The 26567-nt window shown below is 43.8% G+C and overlaps 2 protein-coding genes across 6 annotated transcripts; one reads left to right on the forward strand and one right to left on the reverse strand.

Moving 5' to 3' along the window:
- Positions 1–1488: 1488 nt before the first annotated feature.
- Positions 1489–14392, reverse strand: ptpa (protein phosphatase 2 phosphatase activator). Of its 3 annotated transcripts, none has more exons than XM_064309033.1 (10): positions 14255–14392; positions 11523–11632; positions 10755–10841; positions 8353–8478; positions 8123–8240; positions 6781–6880; positions 5900–6024; positions 5518–5618; positions 4323–4430; positions 1489–3444 (listed from the first exon to the last, which is right to left on the reverse strand). In XM_064309033.1, exons 2-10 carry the CDS (start codon positions 11580–11582, stop codon positions 3370–3372), a joined length of 900 nt encoding a protein of 299 aa, XP_064165103.1. In that variant the 5' UTR covers positions 11583–11632; positions 14255–14392; the 3' UTR covers positions 1489–3369. The 3 variants fall into 3 exon arrangements, with proteins under 3 accessions (XP_064165103.1, XP_064165102.1, XP_064165101.1); XM_064309032.1 differs by lacking the exon at positions 14255–14392 and adding an exon at positions 13425–13587; XM_064309031.1 differs by lacking the exon at positions 14255–14392 and adding an exon at positions 13059–13208.
- Positions 13743–26158, forward strand: crata (carnitine O-acetyltransferase a). Of its 3 annotated transcripts, none has more exons than XM_064309028.1 (14): positions 13743–14327; positions 15157–15435; positions 15947–16065; positions 17973–18026; positions 18158–18323; positions 18581–18755; positions 19323–19501; positions 19676–19776; positions 20132–20251; positions 21192–21314; positions 22378–22513; positions 23200–23262; positions 23384–23521; positions 23736–26158. In XM_064309028.1, the coding sequence occupies exons 1-14, from the start codon at positions 14298–14300 to the stop codon at positions 23949–23951; spliced, it is 1899 nt and encodes a 632-aa protein (XP_064165098.1). In that variant the 5' UTR covers positions 13743–14297; the 3' UTR covers positions 23952–26158. The 3 variants fall into 3 exon arrangements, with proteins under 3 accessions (XP_064165098.1, XP_064165097.1, XP_064165100.1); XM_064309027.1 differs by lacking the exon at positions 13743–14327 and adding an exon at positions 14829–14996; XM_064309030.1 differs by lacking the exon at positions 13743–14327 and adding an exon at positions 14856–15070.
- Positions 26159–26567: the final 409 nt, after the last annotated feature.

Raw genomic sequence — 26567 nt, forward strand, 5'->3', positions numbered from 1 at the left:
CGACAAGCGGTGTAGAACGAGCTCCTTCCTGTGGTAATTATTAGGTATTGCACCTTTCCCCAGATTTGTTCTCAGGAGAATGTGATTTGGATGCGACTCTGCCATGCCCATCTTTTTAAAAGCATACTTCGTTTTCGATCGGAACTTTAAGAATGGATAACGAATAAGCATTACAAAACGCCAATTTTCCCTCGACTGCACCATTTCGGAGTAGGTTAACCCCATAATAGACTATACAGTAGGCTATGCAATATAGCCTGCGCCCGTTTGCATTTAGATAGAAATTTAAGGAACATCACCTGTCCCTCCGCAGCATCACTCCTAAGAAGTGACGGATTTCCTGTCTGAAATAGGACGTGATCCTGGTGCTGGAGAACCTTTGGGGTTACTGGTGTTCGTTACTCAGCACCTATTTTGTTGATTAAAGCGGTTTATTGAGTCTGAATTGGTTGCAGATTTTTAAGGCGAAAAAACCAGACGTATATGGTGTGGTAGCTGCACCTCCAGCGGGTTTTTGCTCATGGACGAACAGGCTAGTGTTATTAAAGATTGGGGATACCTACCATATTTCTGTGCTCCCAGGTAGACCTCCTACAATCCTCTTGGAACGCGGCTTGATATACAACACGATTATTTGTCCTACATACGGAAATAAGAAGGGTAACCTTTTAAATTGCCCGACGGCAGGAAATTATCTTTACCATTCCCTTTGACAAGTTTTGGCCAGAGCGTTTGCCTGGTTGCATTAGTTCGGCGTTACGGTGGCTACGTTTAAGCAATTACTGTAGACCTTTGGCCAGCTGCTTAAGTAATGGTTAACGTTGAAAGGTGCTAATGAAGCTAGCATTTAAACAGTCTTTTGAGACATTAATTATTGACTTCACTCCAGACCCAAATAATCGAAAATAATAATATTAATAATAATAATAATAATAATAATTATTATTATTATTAGTATGATCATCCATAATCATCACCATCAAACTACCGGATAATAGGACTGAGTGATTTCCCGGCTGGAGAATAAATGGCAAACACGAGCTAGTGTTGGCTCGACTTTAACTGATCGATTCTTGTACGCATTCCCAATGGGAAACATACTGTTACAGACAAGAAATTATCAATAACAACAAGATGGCCTTTTCCTTTGTTTTTTCCTCAAGTTTATTCCGCCTTTTAAACCCAAATAATGCAAATAATGAAATACGTCCAGACTAATTGTGCTCAGTAATTACCCTGATGAAGGGTAAATTCATTGTCAGAAAAAAGCAACACAATTGGACTTCCTCTTATGTGAACCTTCGGGTAGACCTATGCAATTTTCTTAAGAAATGTACATTTTCCTACTATAACTTTGCAATACTGGAAGATAGGACATTTATCTTTTTTGTCCCATACTTGAATCGGCAGGTGCAGATGCCTCTCAGAACTCATCAAAGACCGGTAAAATCTCTCACCAAGTCTAAGACACACAATAGTGTCCAGCAGGCGGGCCTTTTTTTTTAGCCTATAGCTTCTGTCGCTTTTAGCTTGGTCGTCCAATGGTGTGCTATAATTCATATTATATATATTATAGGACACTTCCCAGCCCAATCACGTTAGCGAATTTACTCTAGCTTCCAGATTGTATAGATACACCAGATACTCAGCTCATTATTTAAGAGTTACGGCTGACTAAAGACAATGCGTTGGCAGTTGACATTCTGTGTGCTGTAAGATAGCACCGAAACTCCAGTTCCCCTAGCTAGGACCCTCTTAACGAGCAGAATATCTGGTAAGTCAAAAATAATGTTAAAACACGAGGATGAGCGAGTCAACGGTGAGACATGGGCTACACAGGATACACAGTTACACCAAGTGTCCAAATTTCTGCATTGGGCAAAATAAAATGTGGACTACGTCCCTGCTCCCACAGGCTAATCTTTCAAGGACGCGCTAGAACAAGCATTAGACTTTTGCTTTCGTCGGGTGCTTGCATTTTTTCATCGACAGCCTATCCTGTCAGGTTTTTGGGCCCAAGACACCACATCAGCCAGCTGGAAGACTCAAGACATAAAATAAATCGGAAGCATCAACCACAATTTTTACGGTTAAATAGCAGTTTCTAATTTTCAGCTACTCATTTTAGCTAGGATAAGGTTTTTTCAGCAACCGTTTATTATCATTTCAAATATTGTCACATTCCATTTGATGAAAAAATGGCAATACTAAATGAAATACAGTTTTTACTTTCACAATAATAATGCAACTACAATGCTCGCCTCCTCCCTGCCCCGTCTTGATTAAAGTCTTCATGCAAAATGCATCTTTGAATCTCTGCAGGAGAGTAAGGGACTGAAGCAATCAGGCTTCAGATTCTTGGTTGATGTAGGGGAATGCGTAAATCACAAACAGGAGACCCAACTCCCTACCTCCCCATTTCTAAAAGTGCATTTTAAGTGTGCGACACACTAGTCCTAGTCACCAGGAGACGTCGTGAGACAAATGGAAACACCACACCACCCGCGTTTTTTTTTCTTCTCTCCATTATGATGCGTTCGTCTAGCGAGGCCGTTCCTACCGTCTCTCAGCCTCGCGTAGAGCCTGCTGTACATGTATATCTAACTCAATAAATAGACACAGGTATAAATATGCACACGGTACTGGAGTTTTTCTGTGACTGCTCGACTGCTTCTTCTACCACACACACATCAAACATAAAAAAAAGTCTTGGAGGATTTGGGTACAAATTTCAAAAGGAATAATAATAATTTAAAAAAAAGGTAAGGCAGATTAATTGTATCTTCATAACTCATACATGGCATATTCATAAGCACGGTAAAGAGCGGTATAAGCACCATATAGAGTACTTGTGCGTTTTTGCATGCTTCACACATTGCAAATCACGACTGGTAAAACTTTTAAAACACTGTAAAGTTTGAGTGCCCTACATGGAACTCAGTTCCCGTATGGCTAGAATTAAATGTATACTGTCTCAAATACACCCAGTGAAATACTACAATGTTTACACAATGCACTTTATTTCAATAGCCCGAAATTTACCGATTATCATCATCTTCAAAGTGCACTGTCAAGCATGTAAAAAGGCATTTTACGAACGCCTCATATGGCTGTTACGTCTCTCTTGTGTAGGGCTTATGCATGTGTTATACAGTATGAATTGTGAAGGTGCAGTTAATGAAGAGCACCCCCCCAGAAAACAAAAACATAAAAAAGTTGATAAATAAAAAGGAGTGGGCGTAGCATTCCGAAGCTCTAAGTGGCAAAGGGGGTCATCTAAATGAGGGGTGATGGTCGGTACCCTGGGGGCGGAGCATGGGGGCACAGTGGGTGGGGCAAGCTCCCGTGCCGACCCCTCCCTTTCCTCTCTCATGGTTTTACGGGTTGAATGGAGAGCAGGCTGCCAAACTTGAAGTGCTGAATGACAGGGAACTTCTCCAGGCACTGGGGGGAGAGAGAGAGCAGAAAGGAGAGAACACTGAGGGCAGGTCACCTGACTCCATACAGGGGAGTGGCATTCTGGGAAGTGTAGTGCAGAGGGAAAACATCTGAATATGTTGAAGAATGACAGATTACTTCTTGAGAGAAATGTTTGTTCAAAATGGAAAATAGTATCTTCTCTGTTTGGGAGAGTAGACAAGAATAGATTATCTTCACCAATTGATAGCAACCTCAGTTTTGATTTGTTTATTTATAAGTGCAGAGAAAGGCAAACAGCTGTAACCAGATTGTCTTTCCAACAAATTTCCTCCAGGCAGCTCTGGAGGTAGAGTACTTCCCTATAGTACAGGGTTATGTTTGCTGCTTGTATAGTGCACCTGGCTGATGGCAACCTTAGCATGTGAAATGTTAAAATCACGAGTACATATCCCCTGCTGTGGATGAGGATGAGTATGTGAAGGTAAGAACAACAGATACGTTAAGCACTGCTGCTACACAGGAAGAAGAGTGAGTGTGTGCGTGATCCAGCTCTTATTTCTCTGCTAATCTCCACGTGTTTAGGACATCAGATATCCACCTCTCAGCTGTGCTTTCAATCCTCCCCTGTTATTGACACCAGTCACTCAAACCTCCACTCTGCTCCAGCCACACACTGCTCTCATATTACACACACACTACTCTCATATTACACACACTGCTCTGACATTACATACACACAACTAAACACTGCACACACACTACTCTGACATTCACTGCTGTAACACTGGACACACACTACTCTCATATTACGCACTGTTCACACATCTGACATAGCCTGATAACACACGCAACGCGTGCGCTGCTCTACGTTCACACAGCAGATAGTTTTGGGTGCCGCTCACCTCGGCCTTGTACATTCGGACGAGTCCCTGGTTGACCTTGGACCAGGTGGGCACGGCGCTGATGTTCCACAGCTGGTTCGAATGCTCCGCAAACGGGCCGGTCTTCATCTGCAGAAACCCAGCAGAAAACAACCGGTCAAAAAGATTTTCTGATGGTTACACTGCCATGTCACACATTTCAGACTTAAAACCCATCACCAGCCTGCTTGGAAATCAGGGTGATGTGATGCCTCACTGCAGGGAGAAGACAAATAAGCCTGTTTTTAGCCGACCCCAGGTACGCCAGGGGTTCAGGGGAGAGAGGGGGCAGGGGTTTGTGGAGACGGGCCTGGGAACAGTTTGATTGTGAGGCCCCTTTGGGGCCAGACTGTGGGGAGTTGGGACACCCCCCCCCCCCCGCCCAGGAGGGGAGAGAAGTAAGAGGAAGTGACTCAGACCAGCATGTGCTGAGGAAGTGACTCATGTGAACAGAGTGTTACGCATAACTTCCCCCATACACACAGGGAGAAAAGGGGGGGGGGGGGTGAAGGGGGGCAGAGATGCACACATACACATGTAAACATCCACATACATATACACACATACACAAACAGACAGACAGTATATTTAGGGAATGAGAGAAAGAGAGGAATGAGAGGGAAGAGTGACTGAATGAATGAATGGGGGAGGTGCAGACTGAGAGAATAAGAAGGGAAATACAGAGGACAGAGAGGAAATCCAGTCTGGGTCCGACCCCCCCTCACGCCTCTCCGGTTTCCCCTGACCCCCCCACCCCCAAAGCCCACCCTGGGAACTAAGTCACAGACACCCTGAGCCACAGCTGCTGCTTCCTCCGCCGTCTGCCTGGGAGGAAGAGGATGTCACAGCCCCCCCCCCCCCCAACTTTAAAGCTTTAAAAAATCTGTGCAAATGAATTGAAACCATAAATACTTTAGCAAGACATTGTGATAGTGATCTAGCTAGCTACAGCTAAAATAACTGGGTAGAGGTAGATTGCAACTTTCAGACTAACTGCCATATGTCAGCTAAACTAGCACTTGCCTATGCTGACAAGCAAAACAAGTACTTTATTTTGGCTAAACAGACGATGCTCACTTCGTTTATGAAAATTAAGCTCACTTCTTTAATGCGAGAGTCACCTTTTAAAATGCATTCCGAACCTCAGGACTGCCGCGTTGCTGAACGTGGCGCTCACCTCGTTAATGAACTTGATGCACTCCAGGAACATGTAGTCCGCGTGGTGTTCGTTCACCAGCTTCTCCTCCACGAAGTGTCGGGGCTCCAGGGTCGGGTGATCTGGAACCGGGACGGGGCGCGGTTACACCAGGCCCCCACTACTCACACTCATCATGCACACACATCATGCATGCACACACACACACACACACACACACACACACACACACACACACACACACTCCCCGAAACGTCAGCTTTATTCAGCTCACAGCTCACTATGGCGATGGTTCCTCCCAGCAGGGCCCGGTTGGACATGCCGAGCATTGAAACCGTCAGGTAAAGGCAACATGCTGCTGGCTCGAATCCAACATACAACCAAATTCGTGTTTTTTTTTTACCTATGAGCTGGGAGCTGCCCCAGATGAAAGGCAGGAACTGGAAGTCGTCGAGCCCCCAGACCCCCTGGCTCCCGGCCGGCTCCATCCTGTACGTCTTCTGCAGCTTCCTCATAACTATCAGGTACCTGCTCAGCACAGCCCAAACAGAGAGAAAACACACCCTCATCACTCTCAGGTACCTGCTCACCACAGCCCAAACACAGAGAAAACACACCCTCACTCTCAGGTACCTGCTCAGCACAGCCCAAACATAGAGAAAACACCCTCACTCTCAGGTACCTGCTCACCACTGCCCAAACAGAGAGAAAACACACCCTCATCACTCTCAGGTACCTGCTCAGCACAGCCCAAACAGAGAGAAAACACACCCTCACTCTCAGGTACCTGCTCAGCACAGCCCAAACAGAGAGAAAACACACCCTCATCACTCTCAGGTACCTGCTCAGCACAGCCCAAACACAGAGAAAACACACCCTCACTCTCAGGTACCTGCTCACCACAGCCCAAACACAGAGAAAACACACCCTCATCACTCTCAGGTACCTGCTCAGCACAGCCCAAACACAGAGAAAACACACCCTCATCACTCTCAGGTACCTGCTCAGCACAAATAAACACAGGGAAAAACAGCTCCTCTTCACACCGGCACCTGCTCACTACAGCCATAAAAATGAGGGGAAACCCCTCTTTATCACGTTATTTGCTCACTGCAGCCGAAAGGGAAACGAGCCAGACTCTCTCAGACGTGACAAATGGCAGGGGCCAGCCAGGCCCGGTCTGAGGGAAACGCAGTCATGCTTCTCAGAGTCATTACTGGACCAGCCGAAGCGCCGCGCTCAGATTACACTCCAGACAGGGGCGCAGCGGGAGCGTGACCGTACCTGTCGAACACCTTGAACACGATGGAGAGCTGGTCCTGCACTCGGAGCGCCCCGATCTTACACAGGCAGCACAGGAAGGCAGCAAACGCAGCCTCATGGCCTGCAGGACGCAGAGCTGTGTTACTGCAGAGGCACACACACTGACACATACACAGACACACACACTGACACATACAGACATACTAACACACTGACACATACACACATACTGACACACTAACACACTGACACACACACTGACACATACACAGACACACATACTGACACACACACTGACACACTAATACACACACACACACACTGACACAGACACACATACTGACACTAACACACTGACACACATACTGACACATACACTGACACACTAGCACACTGACACTAACACACATACTGACACACACTGACACATACAGACATACGAACACACTGACACATACACAGACACACTGACACATACACAGACACACACACACACACAGACATGCTAACACACTGACACACACAGACACACATACTGACACACTAACACACAGACACACACACTGACACACATACTAACACACTGACACACATACTGACACATACTGACAGACACAGGCATGCATATGTATATAGATGCATGTGAACACACATACAAAAATAGAGGCAAACACATAAGAGTTGCACGTGAAAATACACAGACACATACAGACGCAAACATGAAACTATGGCACTACAGATCCACTTCTGTGATGGGCTGTTTAGTGTCACAATGGAGCCTCCTAGTGGACACTGGACAAACATGCAAGACCCAACAACGAATACCTACGCCCCACTACATTGCAGTCTCAACAGCTCCCTCTAGTGGACAGTAGACCATCAAACACTTCTCAACAAAAAATGAGTACTAGCCTCACTAGTCTCCACTACACAAATTAGCCAATGGGAATACTTGGAATTTTCAGACATTGGTGCCCATCCCAGCTTCAGTCACAAAGGCTGGTGAAATCAGACAGGAGAGTAGTTACCTGTGTTGTGTTGTGACCTACACTGGTGGAGTAGTTACCTGTGCCATAGCCTATCCTGGTGGAGTAGTTACCTGTGCCATAGTCTATCCTGGTGGAGTAGTTACCTGTGCCATAGTCTATCCTGATGGAGTAGTTACCTGTGCCATAGTCTATCCTGATGAAGTAGTTACCTGTGCCATAGTCTATCCTGGTGGAGTAGTTACCTGTGCCATAGTCTATCCTGGTGGAGTAGTTACCTGTGCCATAGTCTATCCTGGTGGAGTAGTTACCTGTGCCATAGTCTATCCTGGTGGAGTAGTTACCTGTGCCATAGTCTATCCTGGTGGAGTAGTTACCTGTGCCGTAGTCTATCCTGGTGGAGTTCCCCACGGACTCTTTCAGATACACGGCGATCTCTGGAGCAGCAGCACTGCAGTCTGCGGGGATGACTGCAGCCACCAGGGCTTCTGCCTCCTACACACACACACACGCACACATGCACACACACACAAAAGTTTTATCTTTGCCTGGCCCCTGGAGGAAGGACAGCGATACAGACCACAGCAGGAAGAGGGACGGGACGTACCTGGTCCAGCTTGGCGTACCAGGTCCTGTAGGCCTTGTTCCCGAATCGGGAGGGCTGGTCCACGGGCGGGGTCTCATCGATCCAGCGGTCCAGTGTGTCCAGCAATGAGAGGAGCTTCTCTATAGTCTGGCGTGGGAGAGATGGGATGAGCGAGGTAGGGAAGGAGAAGCAGTCAGAGAGGGGGCCCACGTTCCCACCCAAACACACGCGCACCACTAGCTAACCTACCATCAGCACCATCGTCATTTCACCACATTAGCCTGGCCTGATTAGCCTCAGATCCAGCCCCGGAGTTCATGTATTCAGTGGCTATAGAAAGTTTACACACATTTTCAAAATCTTAACCTTTCATTTAATCACAGCCTTAAATAAATGTTAAAATATATATATTTTTTATAAATCCATTAAATCAGATTTTTCCCACCTTTATTTGCACATAGTATGTGAAATAAAAAATCTAAAAATTTCTGGAAACTAATTAAAAATAATAATATATGATAACTGGGTTGTACAAGTGTTCACACCCCTTATGATGGTAGCTGTAAATTAGCTCAAGGATAGCAAAACTCCTTCTAAAGCGCATCAAGCTAATTAGCCCCCACCTGTGTCCAATTATAGTGATTCTGAGCACCTCAGAATGAAATCAGCCGGTTCTGTAGGCTTCCTCTGCAGGGAAGCGCCTCGCATGGTAAAGAACAAACCCTGAGCAACAAGGAGCTTTCGAAAGACGGATAAATAAAAAAGATATCAAAGGACTTAAATATCCCTTGGAATAGACTCGAGATCATCGTTAAAGAGGAGGAAGGCATATGGCACTACCAACATTTTGCCCAGATCAGGCCTTCCCTCCAAACTGGACGGCCGAGGACGGAGAAGACTGATCAGAGAGCCAGCCAAGATGCCAATGGCAATTCAGAAGGAGCAGCAGTCCTTTCAGGCAAAGACTGGTCAATGCGTGCAAGTGAAAACAATATGTCAAACTCTCCACAATTCTAGTCTGTATTCAAACTACTCAAAAAAGCCACCGCTGAATCTCATTTGAGGTATGCAAAGAACACCCTGGAGATTCTCAGAAATGTGGCAAAAAGCTCTGTGGTCTGATGAACCCAAGATCGAATTTCTTGGCAAAAATCCACAATGTCATGCTTGGTAAAAAAAAAAAATGCAGAGCAGCACATCATCCAGACAACAACACCGCTACAGTGAAGTGTGGTGTTGGCAGCATCCAGTTAAGGGGGTGTTTCTTATCGGCAAAGACTGGGCCACTTGTCAGGATAGAGGGGAAATGAGTGGAGAAAAAATACAGAAAGATTCTTGAGGGGAAAACCTGCTGCAAGAAAACCGCAACTTTGGGAAGGAAGTACACCTCTCGGCATGACGGCGACCCGAAGCACATAGCCAAAGCAACAGTGGAGTGGCCGAAGAACACCAAAGTGAATGTCCTAGAGTGGTCAGTCAGAGCCTTGACCTAAATCCTATTGAAAATCTGGGGAATGACTTGAAGAATGCAGTCCACCAAAGGTCACCATGCCATTACACTGAGCTTGAACAAGTTCTGTAAGGAAGAATGGGCAAATATTGCCCAATCTAGGTGTGCAAAGTTGGTACAGACCAATCCGAACGGACTCATGGCTGTAACTTAAGAAAAAGGAGCTTCCGTTCAGGGATTTGTGTACACTTATACAAACCAGTTATTATAGATTTGTATTTTCAATTCATTCTCAGAAATCTTTTTATTTTTTTCCACTTGGATGTTGTGGGATACCCATGTGTAAATGAAGGTGGAAAATGTAGAAAAAAATCTGATTTCATGTATTTTCATTTAAGGCAGTAATTCAATAAAAGGTGAACACTATGAAAGGATGTGTAAACTTTCTATGGCCACTGTATGTGAGATGTATGTGTATATATACATACATACATATATGTGCGTGTGTGCTTGCATGACAGGCAATGTACAAGACAGGCTATTGTGACAGCTCATAGTTTGCTAATCAAACGTAAACTAAAAGATAAATTTTAAAAATACAAGGTAATTTGCTATAAAGGTGGAAATTCCATAGAACTTATATACCCATGGAAAACAGGTTGTCGGAAAATTTGTTTCATGTTAAGTATGTGAACTATTTTGCATGTTTGCTTTGTGGTTTTCCCTTTTCTAGACTACTGACTCAAAACAGAGGCCCACCATGTTACTAACAGAAGAACACCTAGCTAGCTAACACAGCAGATTTTCTGTTTTATTATGTTACGGTAGCACAGAATTATGGCCGTGAGTTACTGTAACTGACAAGGTGAAAGGTTTTACAGTGTTTTTGCGCTTTTGGCGGGCAGGTCACCGCGAATGCGCCCGGTGTTTTTTCACCTCGCCGGAGTGAGCCGACGCAGAGCCACGGCCGTACCTCTGACACCGAGTATTCACAGGTCAGCTTCTTCCCCTTCACCCCCTCGTTCAGCGTCAGGATGAACCCCATGTAATCCGCATAGGCCTGGGACGAGGGAAGAAGAGAGGAGTAATAGACAGGCTTGCTTCACTCCCCTACCATCTGTGGCCGGTTCACATTTATCACTGGGACCTTGTCTGGGTTTTCTTGACCCATTGCTAGCTAAATTATAACAGTGAGTCTATCAATGCTAACACTTATTTTATGTAATAAGCTTAAGAAAGTTTTGTATGTAGGAAGAATCTTATGATACATAAAGCGCCCCTCCCCTTCCCCTACCACCGCTCCCCTTTCTTTCTGTTTTGTTGTGCGAAGCTCAGATGTTCTGTGCGTAGCTTTTATTGACTGGAAGCTAGCGGGCTTTATCAATGGGAACTAGCCTGCGGCTGAATTTGGTAGAGCTGCACAGCACAACACACCATGAATTTTTTAAAAGCATGCAGTGTGCGTTCTTGATGAGAAAACGATTAGACAAACAAACAACAGTCTCTCGGCAACAGCAAACATAATTGACATACAACAATTGACATACGATGCTTTGGGTGAGCATTATTATAGCAATCTTAATTGAATTTGCAATGGCTCTTATACTGCAACTCTTATGTGGTACAGTATAACAGTATAACCGTTATACTGTACCATATAACCGACCCTGGAAGTCTCCTTGGATAATACGTGCACATGAAAATGCTGTTACAAATAACAAGAGCTGCGAGGGCTGGGCACCTGGGAACGTTTCCATTTGCCCATGTCCGGAACCATGCTGATCTCTTTCTTGGGCAACATGAAGTCGAAATTGACGGGGAGGGGCGGCTTGTCATCTTCAGGGGAGGAGCCTGTGGAAAAGAGGAAATAGGATCAATGGCATTTTGTTCTTTGAACACACCCCTGCAGTTATCCCAAATGTCTACATCAGAGGGGCCAGTTGTGCAGGACGAGACAGCACACTGAAACCTTTGACAAATAATTTGGACATGGTTACCACTACAGTCCGTGCCCTAGAAAAAAATTGTAGAATTTACAGCTACACCTTTCAGATCTATCTAATGTGAATACGATGGGTGAAAGATTAAAATGAGCTATATCATATACTCTTAAGCAATTGAGGCCAGACGTTGGCAAGAAAACCACAATCAGAAACGTTCCAGTTCAGCAGTGGCGATTGTTTTGGGTGTTCGGGGAAAGTAATGATGGAATACAGTAGGTTACGTTCCACTAAAGAGTGGCACATGGCTCAAAACTACACTCAATGTAACTTTGTCCACTAAAATCAACACGCTGTGCGTTAATCTGTTTCTGAAACAAAGAAAAACAAAACAAAATAAATGCACTTCCCTGGGGGTAAAAAAAAAAAAAACTCCACGAACGATGAATTATAGATGAGTTTTATTTATTATCCCGGCGATGTTTACTTGCGACCAGCGCCACGAAACGCATGAAAAGGGAGGGAATCTTAAAATGAGCTTGAATGTTTAAAAGTAAAAACAAAAAATAGTATTAAACCTTAATCTACTTGTTAGCATTAGAAAAACAGCATTAACAACACCAGTAACGAAGAACAAACACGTTGTGTTTCAGGTTTATAAGCATCTGTTCGTCAGTTAACTTCATCCATCGAGCTAGCTGGCCAACCCAGGTCAGCAGCCAACCAGACAGCACAAGAGCAAAAATGGAAAATGCATAGCCAGCTAGCTAGCTAGTTCGCAGTTTAATGTCAAGCATGTGAGATTTCCCAAATTAACTAACTTTAGCCTTGCTAACATTGCAGCGTGTAGCTCTGTCGCCATGTAACACGTTTAACGTTACGACATCCTCCTGGTTTCTAACCCATCATGTTTTTTTCCAGTCCGTTTATATCAATTTAACAAACTTTCCCATTTACGTTGCAAAATCTGATAGCCGATTAAGGCAATTGTAGTCTTCAAAATGTAAGCTACCAAGCCAATTTTACAGCTACATAAGGATACCAGGTAGGTACCGTTAGCCAAATCCCAACTCAACACGTAACTGGGAATAGATAGCTAATGTCAGGCTACCTAAATGGCTAGCGGCTGCGTCTATACACCGGTCACTCCAGTTAGCAAACTAGCCATGTCTCGCTTGTTAAATGATCTGCAAGCTGCATTTAGCAAGTTCAAATAACTATCGTACGAATCGATCAGCCACTTTTTAATTTCAATGAATACACGTGTACACCTATGATACCCAGTCGCTAGTTTAATTATAGCGACTGAATTCTGAGAACGAACCCGCTCTCTTTACCTGACTGCTGTTCTGTCTCCGCCATGGTTATCGCGACCAGAGAGGCGTGTGTTCATAACATCACCTTTCAACTTCAACCCTCGGCACGAACCAGGGCGGGGATGGAGCGTACATATGCATGCCCATGGATTCACCGCTCCGTATCATAATCTGGCCGTTTTGTTTATTTTATTTAATCTTAATTCACATCTAGCCACGAATTATCTATGGGAAATTTCAGGTATTGCAGGTATAGCATTAAGAAACCATTTGGGGGACAAATTAAAGTTGTGGATATACAAGAGATCAACACTACGACGCCTCGCCGCGAACATTACTTAGTACTGCATGCACGGCTCGGTCATATTTTTTTGTCTTGTAACCTACCCCATCCGTTTACGATGTCCATCGGTGATTCTGCACAACTGTGCTGCAGCAACTTTTACTCGCATGCAGTAACAGCAATGCAAATTAATCATGTCGTACTTTTTGAGATAATAGCATTAGAACTCAGTAAACTGATGGACATAATAAGATCTTTAAAGTTTAATTAGGCTCAAATACTTATACACCGACGATTAGTTTAGCACTATGGTTCAGCAGCCCATCGTTCTCTGTTATGTCGCGTTTTCCCCGTAAAATGGAAAGGGGTGTGTTTTGGCAGGTTTTGACGGTGGGAGCAATCTATACAGTTATTTTAACTGCAGGTGTGGCCATGGGGCGAATACTTCCTTGTCAGGTTGTGAACACCATTATGTAAAATATACTTAGCCAGCTGAGGAAAACACAGCCTCAGTTTGAGGACTACAGAAAATTGTTTTTGCAGTCCGAACTATTTCAGATAACTACGCTAGCTCGAGGCTCAAAATTCTGACTGTCAAATTGCAATTAATTGTCGCTTCTCTATTGGTTTTGACAAACTTAATAGCTTGTAAGTCACATATTGCGGCGAGTACTGCAGTTGTAGGACCGACCGACAGTAAGTTACCTTCTATTTTGAAAAATATTGCAAGGGAAAATAGATAGCTAGCCACTCGCATATTGCATTACAGGTTCGGTTGCCGAGGTCCTTGTGGGAGCAGATGTAAATTTACTGTGCAACATTGGGGGTCTTTGGAAAAGGCTGTCGTTGAAGCAGGCATTCATCCGGACATCGATAACTTATTTCATCCTACGGGCCAGACAAGATAAACCAAGTTAGATGTGGTGTTATTTACCTTGAGCCCAGGCCTATTTGGGGGCGTTTCTGTGAAATCCAGGATGTTGGGACTTTTGGCCAGGACGATGATGGTGAGTAAGCTGTGCCCGTTAGCTATCAAAAAGCTTCTCTGCCGACTGTCAAATCTACCTAACTAAGCCTAGAACAATAACGTCAGTTCGGTTATCTGATCCATTGGCTCTGATGTCCTTGCTGCCTTAGCTAACCTTTATTTAAAATGCAGTCTGCAGAATCGTTGGATTTTTTTTTATCAAGGCCTACGTGTACGCGATTTAGCACAGCAGTTAATTCTGATATAGGCTAGATAGCTAACGTTACAATAGCCGTTTCCATAACAATATTTACTGAATGCCACGATACTGAATAGCTACAATACAAGTCTGTCTATGGTTAATCGTCTGTTCACTGTCACCCGTTCAGAGCAGTCGCTGTGCAGATGCCGTGATCTCTTGTACCATTTGGATGGGGTTGTTGTACCGACGATTTGGCTACCAATTTTGGCTCTGTTATGCTGTATTTGTGGATTTGCTTGGCGGCTCTTCAAAACCGAAATTGTGAACCAACATGTGGTGCAGGCCTATTGGTTAAAGCGCATGATTAGGGAACCCAGGGTCACGAGTTGGTTGAAGTCCGACGTTTAACTGACGCAGTTAAATGCCACATTTGTGCCTGTAGTGTAAGGGAAGTGCATCGGTCGGTGCATGTTATCGATACAGATAATGTCTTCGTGGAAAAACAAGGTGTCAGCATTACATACCAGTTTCTTTTTAAATTGTCGAGTATTAATTATGTCTGAAGAGGACAAGAAGCCAAGGTTTTGTTTGTGTACCTTCATATTATTTCACGCTTGTCTGATAGTAGCCTACTTTATGGTGTCTGTGGCCTCCATTTTTTTTTTAGACTAAGACATGTCTCGTGAAATCGTCCACCTTGGTGAAGCCGGTGTCGGTGACGAAGATCCCCGGCCGTTACTTGGCCCATCAGGAAGGCCTGCCCAAGCTGCCGGTGCCGCCCCTGAAGCAGACGTGCGAGCGCTACCTGGCCATGCTGGAGCCCGTCATTAGCGAGGCTGAACTGAGCCACACTCGCCAGCTGATGGCGGAGTTTCTGCGGGCGGGTGGCGTGGGAGAGAGGCTGCAGAAGGGTCTTGAGCGCCGTGCCCGCAAGACGGAGAACTGGGTAATGTGGGGGGAGGGGGGCGTTTTAACGCCACAGGTAGACTAACAAAATGATCGTTTCATGCGTTATTTGCATCCTCTCTTTTATTTGTGCAGAACTTTTCTGTCTTTCAAAGGGCCATTGAAGCGTCTTCTTTGATCAGTGAATTTGCACAAGCATAGTTTCATAATGACTCATCTGATGCTTATCTAGTGACTGAATTTAACTTAAGAAAGTCTGTGATACTGTTCCAAATTCAGTCTTAATTTGACTGTATTTTCTTTAATTATGCTTTTTATATCGGTCTGCTTTCCAGTTATGATAAGTCTGTTTTCTGCCAATCCTTGATGCTTTCCATTATTTTGGGATGTGTTGCGGCAAGTTAAAAAAAAAAAAAAAGAAAGGTTGTGCCGGGTAAAGACTTGCACTCTTGCATCTTATTCATACTTTAGCAGACAGTTGCTATTGTTGCTGTGAACTGAAGATTGGTTGAATAAGTAAATATAGACTCCTTTGCTCTTTACCCTGTTAGTTGTCGGACTGGTGGCTCCAAACGGCCTACCTGGAATTTCGGATGCCCGTGGTGGTCTACTCAAGCCCTGGGGTGGTTCTCCCTCGCCTGGAGTTCCACGATCGACAGGGACAGATCAGGTGAGCCTTGGGGCGAAGGTGACATCACGGCTCGACACACATTCTCAACAGGCACTGCGTTAATGGCTCACACGTCAAAAGTCATTATTTACAGCAGGCATCTCAGCCTCCGGTGTCTGCTGGTGTCTGGGTCTGCATCCACACTTGAGTGATAGTTATTGATTGGCTAAAAGTTTTGTCAAGGTGTACATTGGCTGTTCATTGAAAGGAAACTACAAAAACTAGACGACACAGCATCCTTCCTTTGACTGCAGTTTGAGACCATTGGTCTGGACTTGTTCTTCCTAAACTATGTGTTCGGGGCCTAGAATGTGTTGCTAACAAGGCTAAGCTAGTATTTTTATTTGACAGGTCCCTGAATGGAACTAAATTTCTAATACGGGTCCCAATATTAAGAAGTTTAAGAACCAGTGCTCTAGCTCATTTGGCCCACCTGTAGCTCGAAAACTGTGTGCCTGCAGTCCCTCAGAGATTATTAATGTGAGAGGAAAACATTTAAAAACTTGTTTATTCACCAGTGGCATCATTAGTATATCATTCTGTGCCTGAGTATAATAGCAATTGAATGTGTCAATTAATGGCTAGATAAGGGTGCAGGTGGTGCTTATAAGAAGAAGGTAGACATGCTGGCGTTCTCTGGCGAATGTAGGTTGTGACGCGGTATTTCCCATTATTCCGAAAATTGGTAGGGAAGGCTAAAGCACCCCGCAAGTTATCCCAAAAACTAAAAACTTGCTTATTGATATTTAGAATTTTTGCTGAAGTGTTTCCCTAAATTTCAGCCTTCACCAGTGCAGGTAAGATTAAGCACTACTAGAGAATGGTAAGATTAGGCACTACTAGAGAATGGTAAGTAATGCACTTTTTTCCCCCTTTTTTTTAAAAAGAAGAAATATCAGGCCCCATGGCTCTGTTTATATATCTGATCTAAGCTGCAGAATGCACAGACAGGAGTTTGCTGCCATTGTCAGCCATTTTACTACTACAGTGAGGCCCACAAGCAAAATGTCTGTGTTTCAGCGTTGAAGCAAGACAGACAATTTTCTGTCCTTAAATACCTGCTTTCACTGGATCCATTGCACAGAAGTGACCTAGACCTAGAGTAAATGTTTGATCTGTTGTCGATTTTCACAAAGTATCTCACTTTACAGAAGCTTTGTGTCAACTCATTCAACAATGCAAAAAAATAAAAGTGAGAGAATGTGTTCTGCTGTACTTCACTGTGTGATCTCCTGTAGTGGAGCTGCAGCGCCCTGTATTATTAGATCATTCATATTGACCTTAACACAGGCCTTCCTCTCTCCACACACCTGCTATTGAAACCACGGTATCTGATCACAGCATTGAACGGCTTTTGCACATTGTCCTGTAGACAAACAGAAGGCTTTGTTACCCTCTCCAGCACTCCTGGACTGCAGTATTTGCTGTGTCATTGTGTGTGTGTGTGTGTGTGTGTGTGTGTGTGTGTGTGTGTGTGTGTGTGTGTGTGTGTGTGTGTGTGTGTGTGTGTGTGTGTGTGTGTGTGTGTGTGGACTTGCAACCATAAATTGAAGTCAGATGTGCAGATGTGCCAAATTGCATTTATGCTGTCATGCTGTTTTGCATATTGTACACTGCATGAGAAAAAAGAAGCCTTCAGTACTTCAACAGCAGAGGAAACGTGACAGCGTATAATTAATATATATACTATGATTTTGCAAAGAAGAAACAAACATAATGATCTCAATTTTCAGTATTAAATTTTGATGATTACAGATACAAACAGTATTGTGTGTTGGTAAGTGTGCTCCATGCCCATAACACACGGTTTTACGTTTGACTCTGTGTTCCCAGACTTCCCACTGAGCTTTAAATCACCGTTAATGACTGACAGGGCTGCAATTCTCTTTTGGAACCTTTCTCCTTAGGTATGCTGCAAAACTGATTGCAGGGGTCTTGGACTTCAAAACTATGATTGACAAGTGAGTGACATCACTTCCTGTGATTTTTCTGTACCTGAACACTGAACACGACTTTGGTTGTGTTTCTCATTTTGTCTTCTTTTCAAATGACTTCAAATAAAAAGCGACTGTTCTTTACTTAACCTGTGCAGCGAGACCTTACCTGTGGAGTACCTGGGCGGGAAGCCTCTCTGTATGAACCAGTACTACCAGGTCCTGTCCTCCTGCCGTATCCCCGGGCCCAAGAGAGACACGGTGGTCAACCACGCCCTGGGAAAGAGACCGCCCACACACGTCACCGTGGTGCACAACTTTCAGGTACGGCGGGTTTCCTGCTTGCTGCGCCTGTGGCCCTTCTGCCAAAATTTATCCAGAACAGGCGTGTGGTCCTTTTGACAGTGTAATCTTGCCTGTTAAGAATACTTCTTATTTATCTCCTTTTTATGAGTAAGATATAAACCTCTCTCTCTCCCTCTCTCTAATTCTGTCTTTGTATCTCTCTCTATATATCTAACTCTATCTCTGTACTGTATATCTCTGTCTTTCTAACTCTCTGTCTCTCTCTCTCTGTCTAGTTCTTTGTTCTGGATGTGTATAACAGTGATGGCACACCACTGACAGTAGACCAGCTGTACATGCAGCTGGAGAAGATCTGGAACTCCTCCCTCCAGACCAACAAAGAGCCAATCGGCATCCTGACCTCCCAGCACAGAAACACCTGGGGGAAGGCCTACAACAACCTCATTAAGGGTAAGCGTTGGGGCTACAGCAACTGATTAAGAGTGAGGGGGTGTGGACAGTGAACAACTTCAGTCAGGCAAGGAGAGTGTGTGGAGTGGGGTTACTACTGCCTCTTCGGGAAAGCGGAGTCGGGGCTACAACTGCCTCTTCAAGGAATGGTACATCCTGTATTTACTGAGTTTGTGTACAAAATGCCAAATGCTGCTGTAGTACTGATTTAGCATGTTTAATGTGCTGAGGTTCTGTGTGTTTAATTTACTGAGGTTCTGTGTGTGTTTAATATGCTGAGGTTCTGTGTGTTTAATGTGCTGAGGTTCCGTTTGTTTAATGTGCTGAGGTTCTGAGTGTTAATGTGCTGAAGTTCTGTGTGTTTAATGTGCTGAGGTTCCGTGTGTTTAATGTTCTGAGGTTCTGTGTGTTTAATATGCTGAGGTTCTGTGTGTTTAATGTGCTGAGGTTCCGTTTGTTTAATGTGCTGAAGTTCATGCATTTAATGTGTGAGGTTCCACTGTTTAATGTGCTGAGGTTCCGTGTGTATAATGTGCTGATTGTCCGCGTGGTTCTCTACCCCTCCAGATAAGGTGAATAAGGAGTCCGTGCGGGTCATCCAGAAGAGCATCTTCACCGTGTGCCTGGACGCGCCCATGCCGCGCGTGTCAGACGAGCTCTTCCAAACCCGGGCCGCCATTCAGATGCTGCATGGCGGGGGTAGCCGATGGAACAGTGGGAACCGCTGGTTCGACAAGACCCTGCAGGTGGGTGTGGCTGCGGGCGTGGCACTGCCGGAGCTTTCTCCCAGTTAACTGTCTGGGAAATGAAGGAAGCCTTTTCTGCTGCTTCAGTCTGGATGTTTATTTTGAGCAACCGATACGTGTGCCGTTGTGTTTTACCTCAGCTTCCTCTTTAGTTTTTTTAAAATTTGTACACAGTTCATCATTGGAGAAGACGGATCATGCGGCCTTACCTATGAGCATGCCCCTGCCGAAGGACCACCCATTGTGTCTTTGGTGGACCATGTGGTCGAATACACGTAAGTGACTAAAGTATTTTTATTATGTATTATGGCTTTCTGTCTCGTCTGTGCGCTTATCTTTTATTATTTTATTTTATGTCATCTTACTTTTTTGTCCCAGTTTGTAAAGCACTTGGCACAGCAGTGGTGATAAATGTTTTGTAATTATTATTGCTGTTATTGTTATTACAGCACAATATGTTTAATATATTATTAATAGGTGTCATTGTTATTACAGCATAGTGCGTTTAATTTATTGTAAATATAATTGGAGTGTTTAAATCTGGGAGGAAATGGTAAATCAGGGGTTGAAAAACAGTTCAGGAATAGTGGCGCACACACACATCCAGACGCGTCGATGTCTCCTGAACAGGAAGAAGTTGGAGATGGTGCGCTCCCCCATGGTCCCCCTGCCCATGCCGCAGAAACTGCGCTTCAACATCACCCCTGAGATCAAGAAAGACATCGAAAAGGCCAAGCAGAACATGAATATGTGAGCAAAGCTTTATGGGCCCAAACCTATATAAGTACACAACATGCGTACTGGCTACCTTGATGTCCTTTATTTAAGCATTCGTGCATGCAGCTTTACGTCATACCTAACACCCATGTACTTGTGACTGTATTCACGATACAGCGCAGCCTCTCGTGCCATATTGCTTTAAAAAAAATGGTTACTAGACACAATTAATTGATGACAAAGTATTATTTATTTTCTAGATTGAGCAAATTCATAAAGTAACATTATTCTTATGCCAGATAATCTAGTTATGTATTGAATACGATTGCTAGGCAACAGTAAACGGTACTTCGTCTTTCATGCTAGCTAGCTAGCTGCTGACTTGAGTGCATTTCTCCTTTTGCGTTTCTGTCGGTGCTGTAGAATTCCTACATTGTTCAGTCTTGCTTTTACGATAGCCTTAAAAACATGTAGGGCCTTTTCCTTGTGCCAGTCCTTAAAGTGCCCAACTACCCTCTTTGTAGAATCCTCCGTGATCGTCCCATAACAGCATTTTTCATAGTCGTCCACGACTTCTTTTACCACCATAACATGACGGCGAGCTGTTTCTTCTTCTCACTGGCTGTCAAACCATTTATCAGTTCTCTTTCCTCTTTTTGGTTTATAGTTACTGTAACCTGTACACCAGCAAGGCAAAAAGAGTAATGGTTTGTGTGTAGAGTGATACTGATTACAAACAGGCTGTTTGATTTACTGGTTTGATCATCAGAATTTACAATCATTGTAGAATGCAGTCTCAGCCAATCATTACATTACATTACATTATAGGTATTTAGCTGACGCTCTTATCCAGAGCGACTTACAACAGAGTAACCAAACTCAGGATCAAGTCCGCTTAAGACCAATCAGCATCCAAGAATGAAATGACCTGTTTTGTCATAATAAATTTTACCCTTCCTTCTCCTGCCAACAGAATGGTGCATGATCTGGATATGAAGGTCTTTGTGTTTTCCCACTTTGGCAAAAACTTCCCCAAGTCCCAGAAGATGAGCCCTGATGCCTTCATCCAGATTGCTCTGCAGCTGGCCTACTTCAGGTACACTGGATGGGGGGACTCCTCCCCTTGCATTATGGTTAATTTAGCCAGTTTTCAGGTGCTCTGCAGCTAATGCCTCGTAATTGATTATGGGTAATGTAGTCCAATGTTTCCCCTACATAGAAGGCAGCAGCAGTACAGTGCCACTGCTGAATTTCTAGCACCGCAGCTAGAATTTATTTTTTAAGCTGTGCATAGAGGCGGATTCAGCACATTGGCTCAGAATAACTTTGTTGGAACAAACAAGTAAAGCTGTGGCCAGTATAGTCTTGCAAAACTTTTCTTTCCTTGACATTACTGAGGTGAACATAAATCTTTTGCTATATTGTTCATGTTCAGGCATGAAACTTGCATAAATGGTTGTGCTCTTTTACTTTCACTTTTAAGTCGACTTCTAATATGTTGACTTCCCTTTGGTCGTTGTTAGTTATGGGGGGTGTTATTGTGGGAGTCTTTTGTGGTGCTGTTTGTCACACCAACTAATTCGTAGTGAGTGGAAAACACTTAAAAGTCGTGGATGACTGGCTTTATTGTACGTGTGTACAAGATGTTGGCACAAACATTGGTGAATCAGCTGAGGTGCGGATCAGCTGTAGTAAAGTTCCAGGAATCAGCTGTACGTGCGTGCGTGCGTGCATGCATGTGTGTGTACTGAGTTGCACCATACATCTGAAAATAATGTGAAACCCATGATCAACAACTGGAAAAAGTCTTGGGAGAACCACTGTAGTCATTTGAACTTGTTTGTGGTGGGGACAAAAAAACCATAGATAATACCACTTGTTTTTCTCACTTTGTTAATGTACTGAAGGGACATTCATTTTGCCCCTATTTTTGCTCATATGTGAATTTCCACAAAACGAATGATTTCAGTCTCAAACAAACAATGTGTTACACAAGTATACTGGTTAAAGTGTTTGACCTTTTTTTAAATGAGTAATTATTTAAATTGCCCTTTACTGTTTCTTACACATACTCGCTCACACACACACGCACACACCCCCCTCCCCCCCACACACACACACACACACGCACACACACGCACACACACACACACACACAGGATGTACCAGGCCTGCTGCTCCACGTACGAGAGCGCGTCCCTGCGGATGTTCCGGCTGGGCCGCACCGACACCATCCGCTCCGCCTCCAGCAGCTCGCTGCGCTTCACCAGCGCCATGGACGACCCCGCCCAGCAGGTCAGCCCCTCCCCCCGGCCCTCCTGGAGTCATAACGCATGACCCTTTAGCTGTAAGGCCCATTTTACCTGATGTGCGTTCAACAAGGCAAATGTTGGCTAATTCTGAATGTTCATAATCCCTTTTCTGTTTGCAAATAGCACTCACTAACATTAGCTAGGGTAGTGCACCACAGTGCATTCTTTGAGCTATTGGCCTTCACTGAACATTCTGAAATTCTGTGTGTCATTTACAATTGATTATGTTTTCTTGTTATAACAAAATTAGAACATGTTGTCATAACAAGAAATAAAAGTATACATTTGTTATGATGTCTTATGTTATAGCAAAAATTTTCTCATTTTAAACATGATCCTTTTCTCATTAAGACATGATGTGGTATGTCATTATAACGAGAAAAGGATCTCATTATAACAAGAAAACAAGTATGAGAAACCATAACAAAATACTGAGCAGAAAATATTTTTTCACAGTTGCAGCAATGTGCTGCTGTAGAAAAGTGATTAAAAAGATTTAAAAAACAACACGTATTTCTGTATATTTGGTCATAGCATTGCATTGTTTGGCACCAGACAAATTTTCAATAAAATTTTATTTGTTGCGTTACCACTTATGACTTTACTGCACTGGATACAACTGATGTCAGTAATGCTACGGTTGTTGTTTTTGGTCTTGACCGTGAACAGAAGCCAGAGAAGGTGGCGCTGTTGCACAAGGCGGTACAAGCCCATCGAGCCTACACAGACATGGTGAGAGTGCGTTTCTCTTCTGCGCTGCTGTAAGCTGGGTGGGGAGGTGCTACGGGCGGGCAGGGCAGAGGGGAGGGGGACGCGGTCGTTCATTGATTTCTATTGGCTGTTGGTCGTCCAGGCGATCCGTGGCCAGGCCATCGACAGGCACCTGCTGGGGCTGAAGATGCAGGCCATCGAGGACCTGGCCTCCATGCCCGGGATCTTCATGGACACGGCCTACGCTGTGGCCATGCATTACAACCTCTCCACCAGCCAGGTACCTCAGCATCTCCTCACTGAACAGGATGCAACCAGACGGTCCGGTTCCCATAAACTACATAACCCATAAACCAAGTACACCCCCTTCAGTACGGCGCTTAATCACGATGCCGTGGTTTCCTGGGAGGTGGGTGATGATGTTGATAATAATGTTCTATGTAAGCAACGTTTTCTGTTTGTGGTCCCCCGCCCCCACTCCTCTGCCTCTCCAGGTTCCGGCTAAGACGGACTGTGTGATGTGTTTTGGGCCAGTGGTTCCGGACGGGTACGGCGTGTGCTACAACCCCATGGAGGAGCACATCAACTTTTCTGTGTCGGCATTCAACAGCTGCGAGGACACCGATGCCGCCAAGCTCGCTCAGGGCCTGCGGGGGGCGCTGCTGGACATGAGGGACCTGCTGGAGCAGACGCCCCAGGCCAAGCTGTGAGGAGCTGGACGCATTTCAGAAAGGCGGACTCCTTCACTCCCTGCAGGGGTTGAACTGTGGAGCTCCAGGCCTGAGGCCTATAATGTGCTCACCTGTGCTTACAGCACTTACAGGTGGAACAGGCCCTACTGGGTGGAACTCAGACGGGCCATTTTTGGGGCGATGGATTTGGGACATGTGGAGAGGGTTTGACTTGACACTAATTAAATTAGTGAAAGAGAAACAGTCTGAAGAGTTGTCTTTTTTTTTTTTTTTTTTTTTTTTTTGCCTGATATGGAAAGTGCAGGTGCGTCTCGTCCTGTGTCTCGAGTCATTCTTATTCAGCCACAGGAGCTGCCAACTGACAACAGAACTGACTGAGTGCCTCAGCACCCTCCCTTAATCCCATGCGAAAAGTCCCTTTGGACAGTGTTGACTACATAATATGACCTGATTGGAGACTTTTAACTGTGTATGTGTAAACACAATTCTGCTAAATGAGTTGAGTAGTGTATATGTAAAAAATTAAGAAATCATAATAACAATTGAATAAAACAGAAAGGAGTAGATATTAATGCATAGAGCTTTGAATATTTAAAAGAAGTGGCCCTGCTCAAATGGTTTGGGGCAATCTGTTTTTTCAAAATAGTCAACTGTTCTTTTTTTATTTTTTATTTTTTATTTTTTGTTTACCGTGTGGTTTTGTTCATTTTGCCACAAGATTGATGATTTCCTGATTGGCCTGTTTTTCCGCCCAGTTAAGGTTGTTGATCCTGTAATTTTGTCTGGGTCGCAAAATGAGATTCAAAAGACTGGATTGTTTTAAGAAAGGGATGTGTGTGTTTTTGATGATGGACATTTTAGAATGTGTGCCAAGTTTACATGTGATGGGAAAAGAGGATTTAAACAGGATACTTGTTATCTGTTCATTCACAACTCCGTTTCCTTTTTATTTCTCATATTTCATTATTTTAAAATAACACGTGCAGTGCACTCAATAAATCTTTCTATTGCAGAGCTGGGAGAAAAACTGAAAAAGAAAATTTGCTATTGCACAATGGAAGACAACAGCAAGAAGTCAAGTATTTTAATGTGGGAGTTATGCATTCATTTACGTTGTTTGGTTACGATGTTAGAAATATCTATACTTTTTTGCAGCACTTATATTTCTTGGTTTTACTTCACTTTCTTGGTTGCACTATATTTTTAATTCTGTAAGGTTTCAGAATGGTTTTAATATGCAGACATTTCACTTTTTATTTTTCCATTGCCTTGTAACTTGATGTCACACTCTTAGTTCTGGTGGGTTAAGATGAAGGAGTTCTGGGTCGTCCTGATCTAGCATGTAATATTTAGGTCTCTAATACAAAAAAATGATTTGCTGCTAAATGCTAATTGTGTTGAACCCTCTGTTTCATTCACAGGAATAGAATACTCCAAAAAAAAAACTAGCCTTTTTTAAAATGATGTTTGTATATGCTTCTTCATATTTAAATAATTTTTAATGATATTTAATGTGGTTTATTTTAAGAAATCTATGTAATTAACACAGTTTTTAATTTATACAGAATTGCATTAGATCTTATTTAATGGATTTTCCTCTTGCACAGCTCCTGTGCTTCACAACATAAAACTGAATTGGTGTGTGTCAATTGCATAATACTCTGATGCTAATACTAATAGCTTTGTCATAAATATCACTGTTATCTTAAACTTTATTTTTGTAATCATTTCTATTTTGGGGGGATGATCTGTACGTTCATATTCTAAAATGTGAAAATAATGCTGCATGGACATATTGCACATTCAGTGTGTAAATGATTCAATGTCCATTCTCTGATTAGTATTTACATTTAGTAATTTAGCAGGAGTGTGCGTGTGCGTGTGCGTGTGCGTGTGCGTGTGCGTGTGCGTGTGCGTGTGCGTGTGCGTGTGCGTGTGCGTGTGCGTGTGCGTGTGCGTGTGCGTGTGCGTGTGCGTGTGCGTGACGAACAGTAAAGGGGTGCAAGAGAGTGAGGCAGTGTGACTGTCATGACCAATGAGTTCTGTGCTTTATTTCCAGGGAACTATGGGTGTTGCACAATTTATCAAATCCACTCTCAGTACAATTGAGGCACCAAAATATCACATTATGGCAGTGAATAAAAACGGGCAATTTTACATTTTCCTGAATCAAAACATTTAGAACTGAACTGAAAACAGAAAAATGTAATAAAAAACCACATTGATTTATCACTGACATACATGTAGGTGTGCTGGTCTCTGATTGGTTAAGAACAAACTTATGAGATTTGTAGCAGAGTCACCTGACAAAGCCTAATTAAGCCTGATTTTACACTTGTAGAAGGGGCCATGTGACAAAAAATCCCACTCTTACCTAAACACTCACTGCAGCTTCTCTGCTAGAGGTGGATGGGGGACATTTAACACAGGAAACACAGTTAGAAAGACATGTATAGTGCAGTTTGATACATGTGGGGCGACAGCTCAGGAGGTAAGACCGATTGTCTGGCAGTCGGAGGGTTGCCGGTTCAAACCCCGTCCTGGGCATGTCGAAGTGTCCTTGAGCAAGACACCTAACCCCTCACCCCTAACTGCTCTGGTGAATGAGAGGCATCAATTGTAAAGCGCTTTGGA

Source organism: Anguilla rostrata, chromosome 14, assembly GCF_018555375.3.
Source record: "Anguilla rostrata isolate EN2019 chromosome 14, ASM1855537v3, whole genome shotgun sequence".
Classification (NCBI taxonomy): Eukaryota; Metazoa; Chordata; class Actinopteri; order Anguilliformes; family Anguillidae; genus Anguilla; species Anguilla rostrata.

Coding starts and splice junctions, on each gene's coding strand:
- ptpa (XM_064309031.1), bottom strand. CDS start 13,083: ATGGCGGAGACAGAACAGCAGTCAG. Junction 11,633..13,058: donor GGAGACAGAACAGCAGTCAG/GTAAAGAGAGCG, acceptor TCTTTTCCACAG/GCTCCTCCCCTGAAGATGAC. Junction 8,241..8,352: donor GGTACGCCAAGCTGGACCAG/GTACGTCCCGTC, acceptor GTGTGTGTGTAG/GAGGCAGAAGCCCTGGTGGC.
- crata (XM_064309027.1), top strand. CDS start 14,958: ATGTTATCGATACAGATAATGTCTTCGTGGAAAAACAAG. Junction 19,502..19,675: donor GGTTCGACAAGACCCTGCAG/GTGGGTGTGGCT, acceptor ATTTGTACACAG/TTCATCATTGGAGAAGACGG. Junction 23,522..23,735: donor ACAACCTCTCCACCAGCCAG/GTACCTCAGCAT, acceptor CTGCCTCTCCAG/GTTCCGGCTAAGACGGACTG.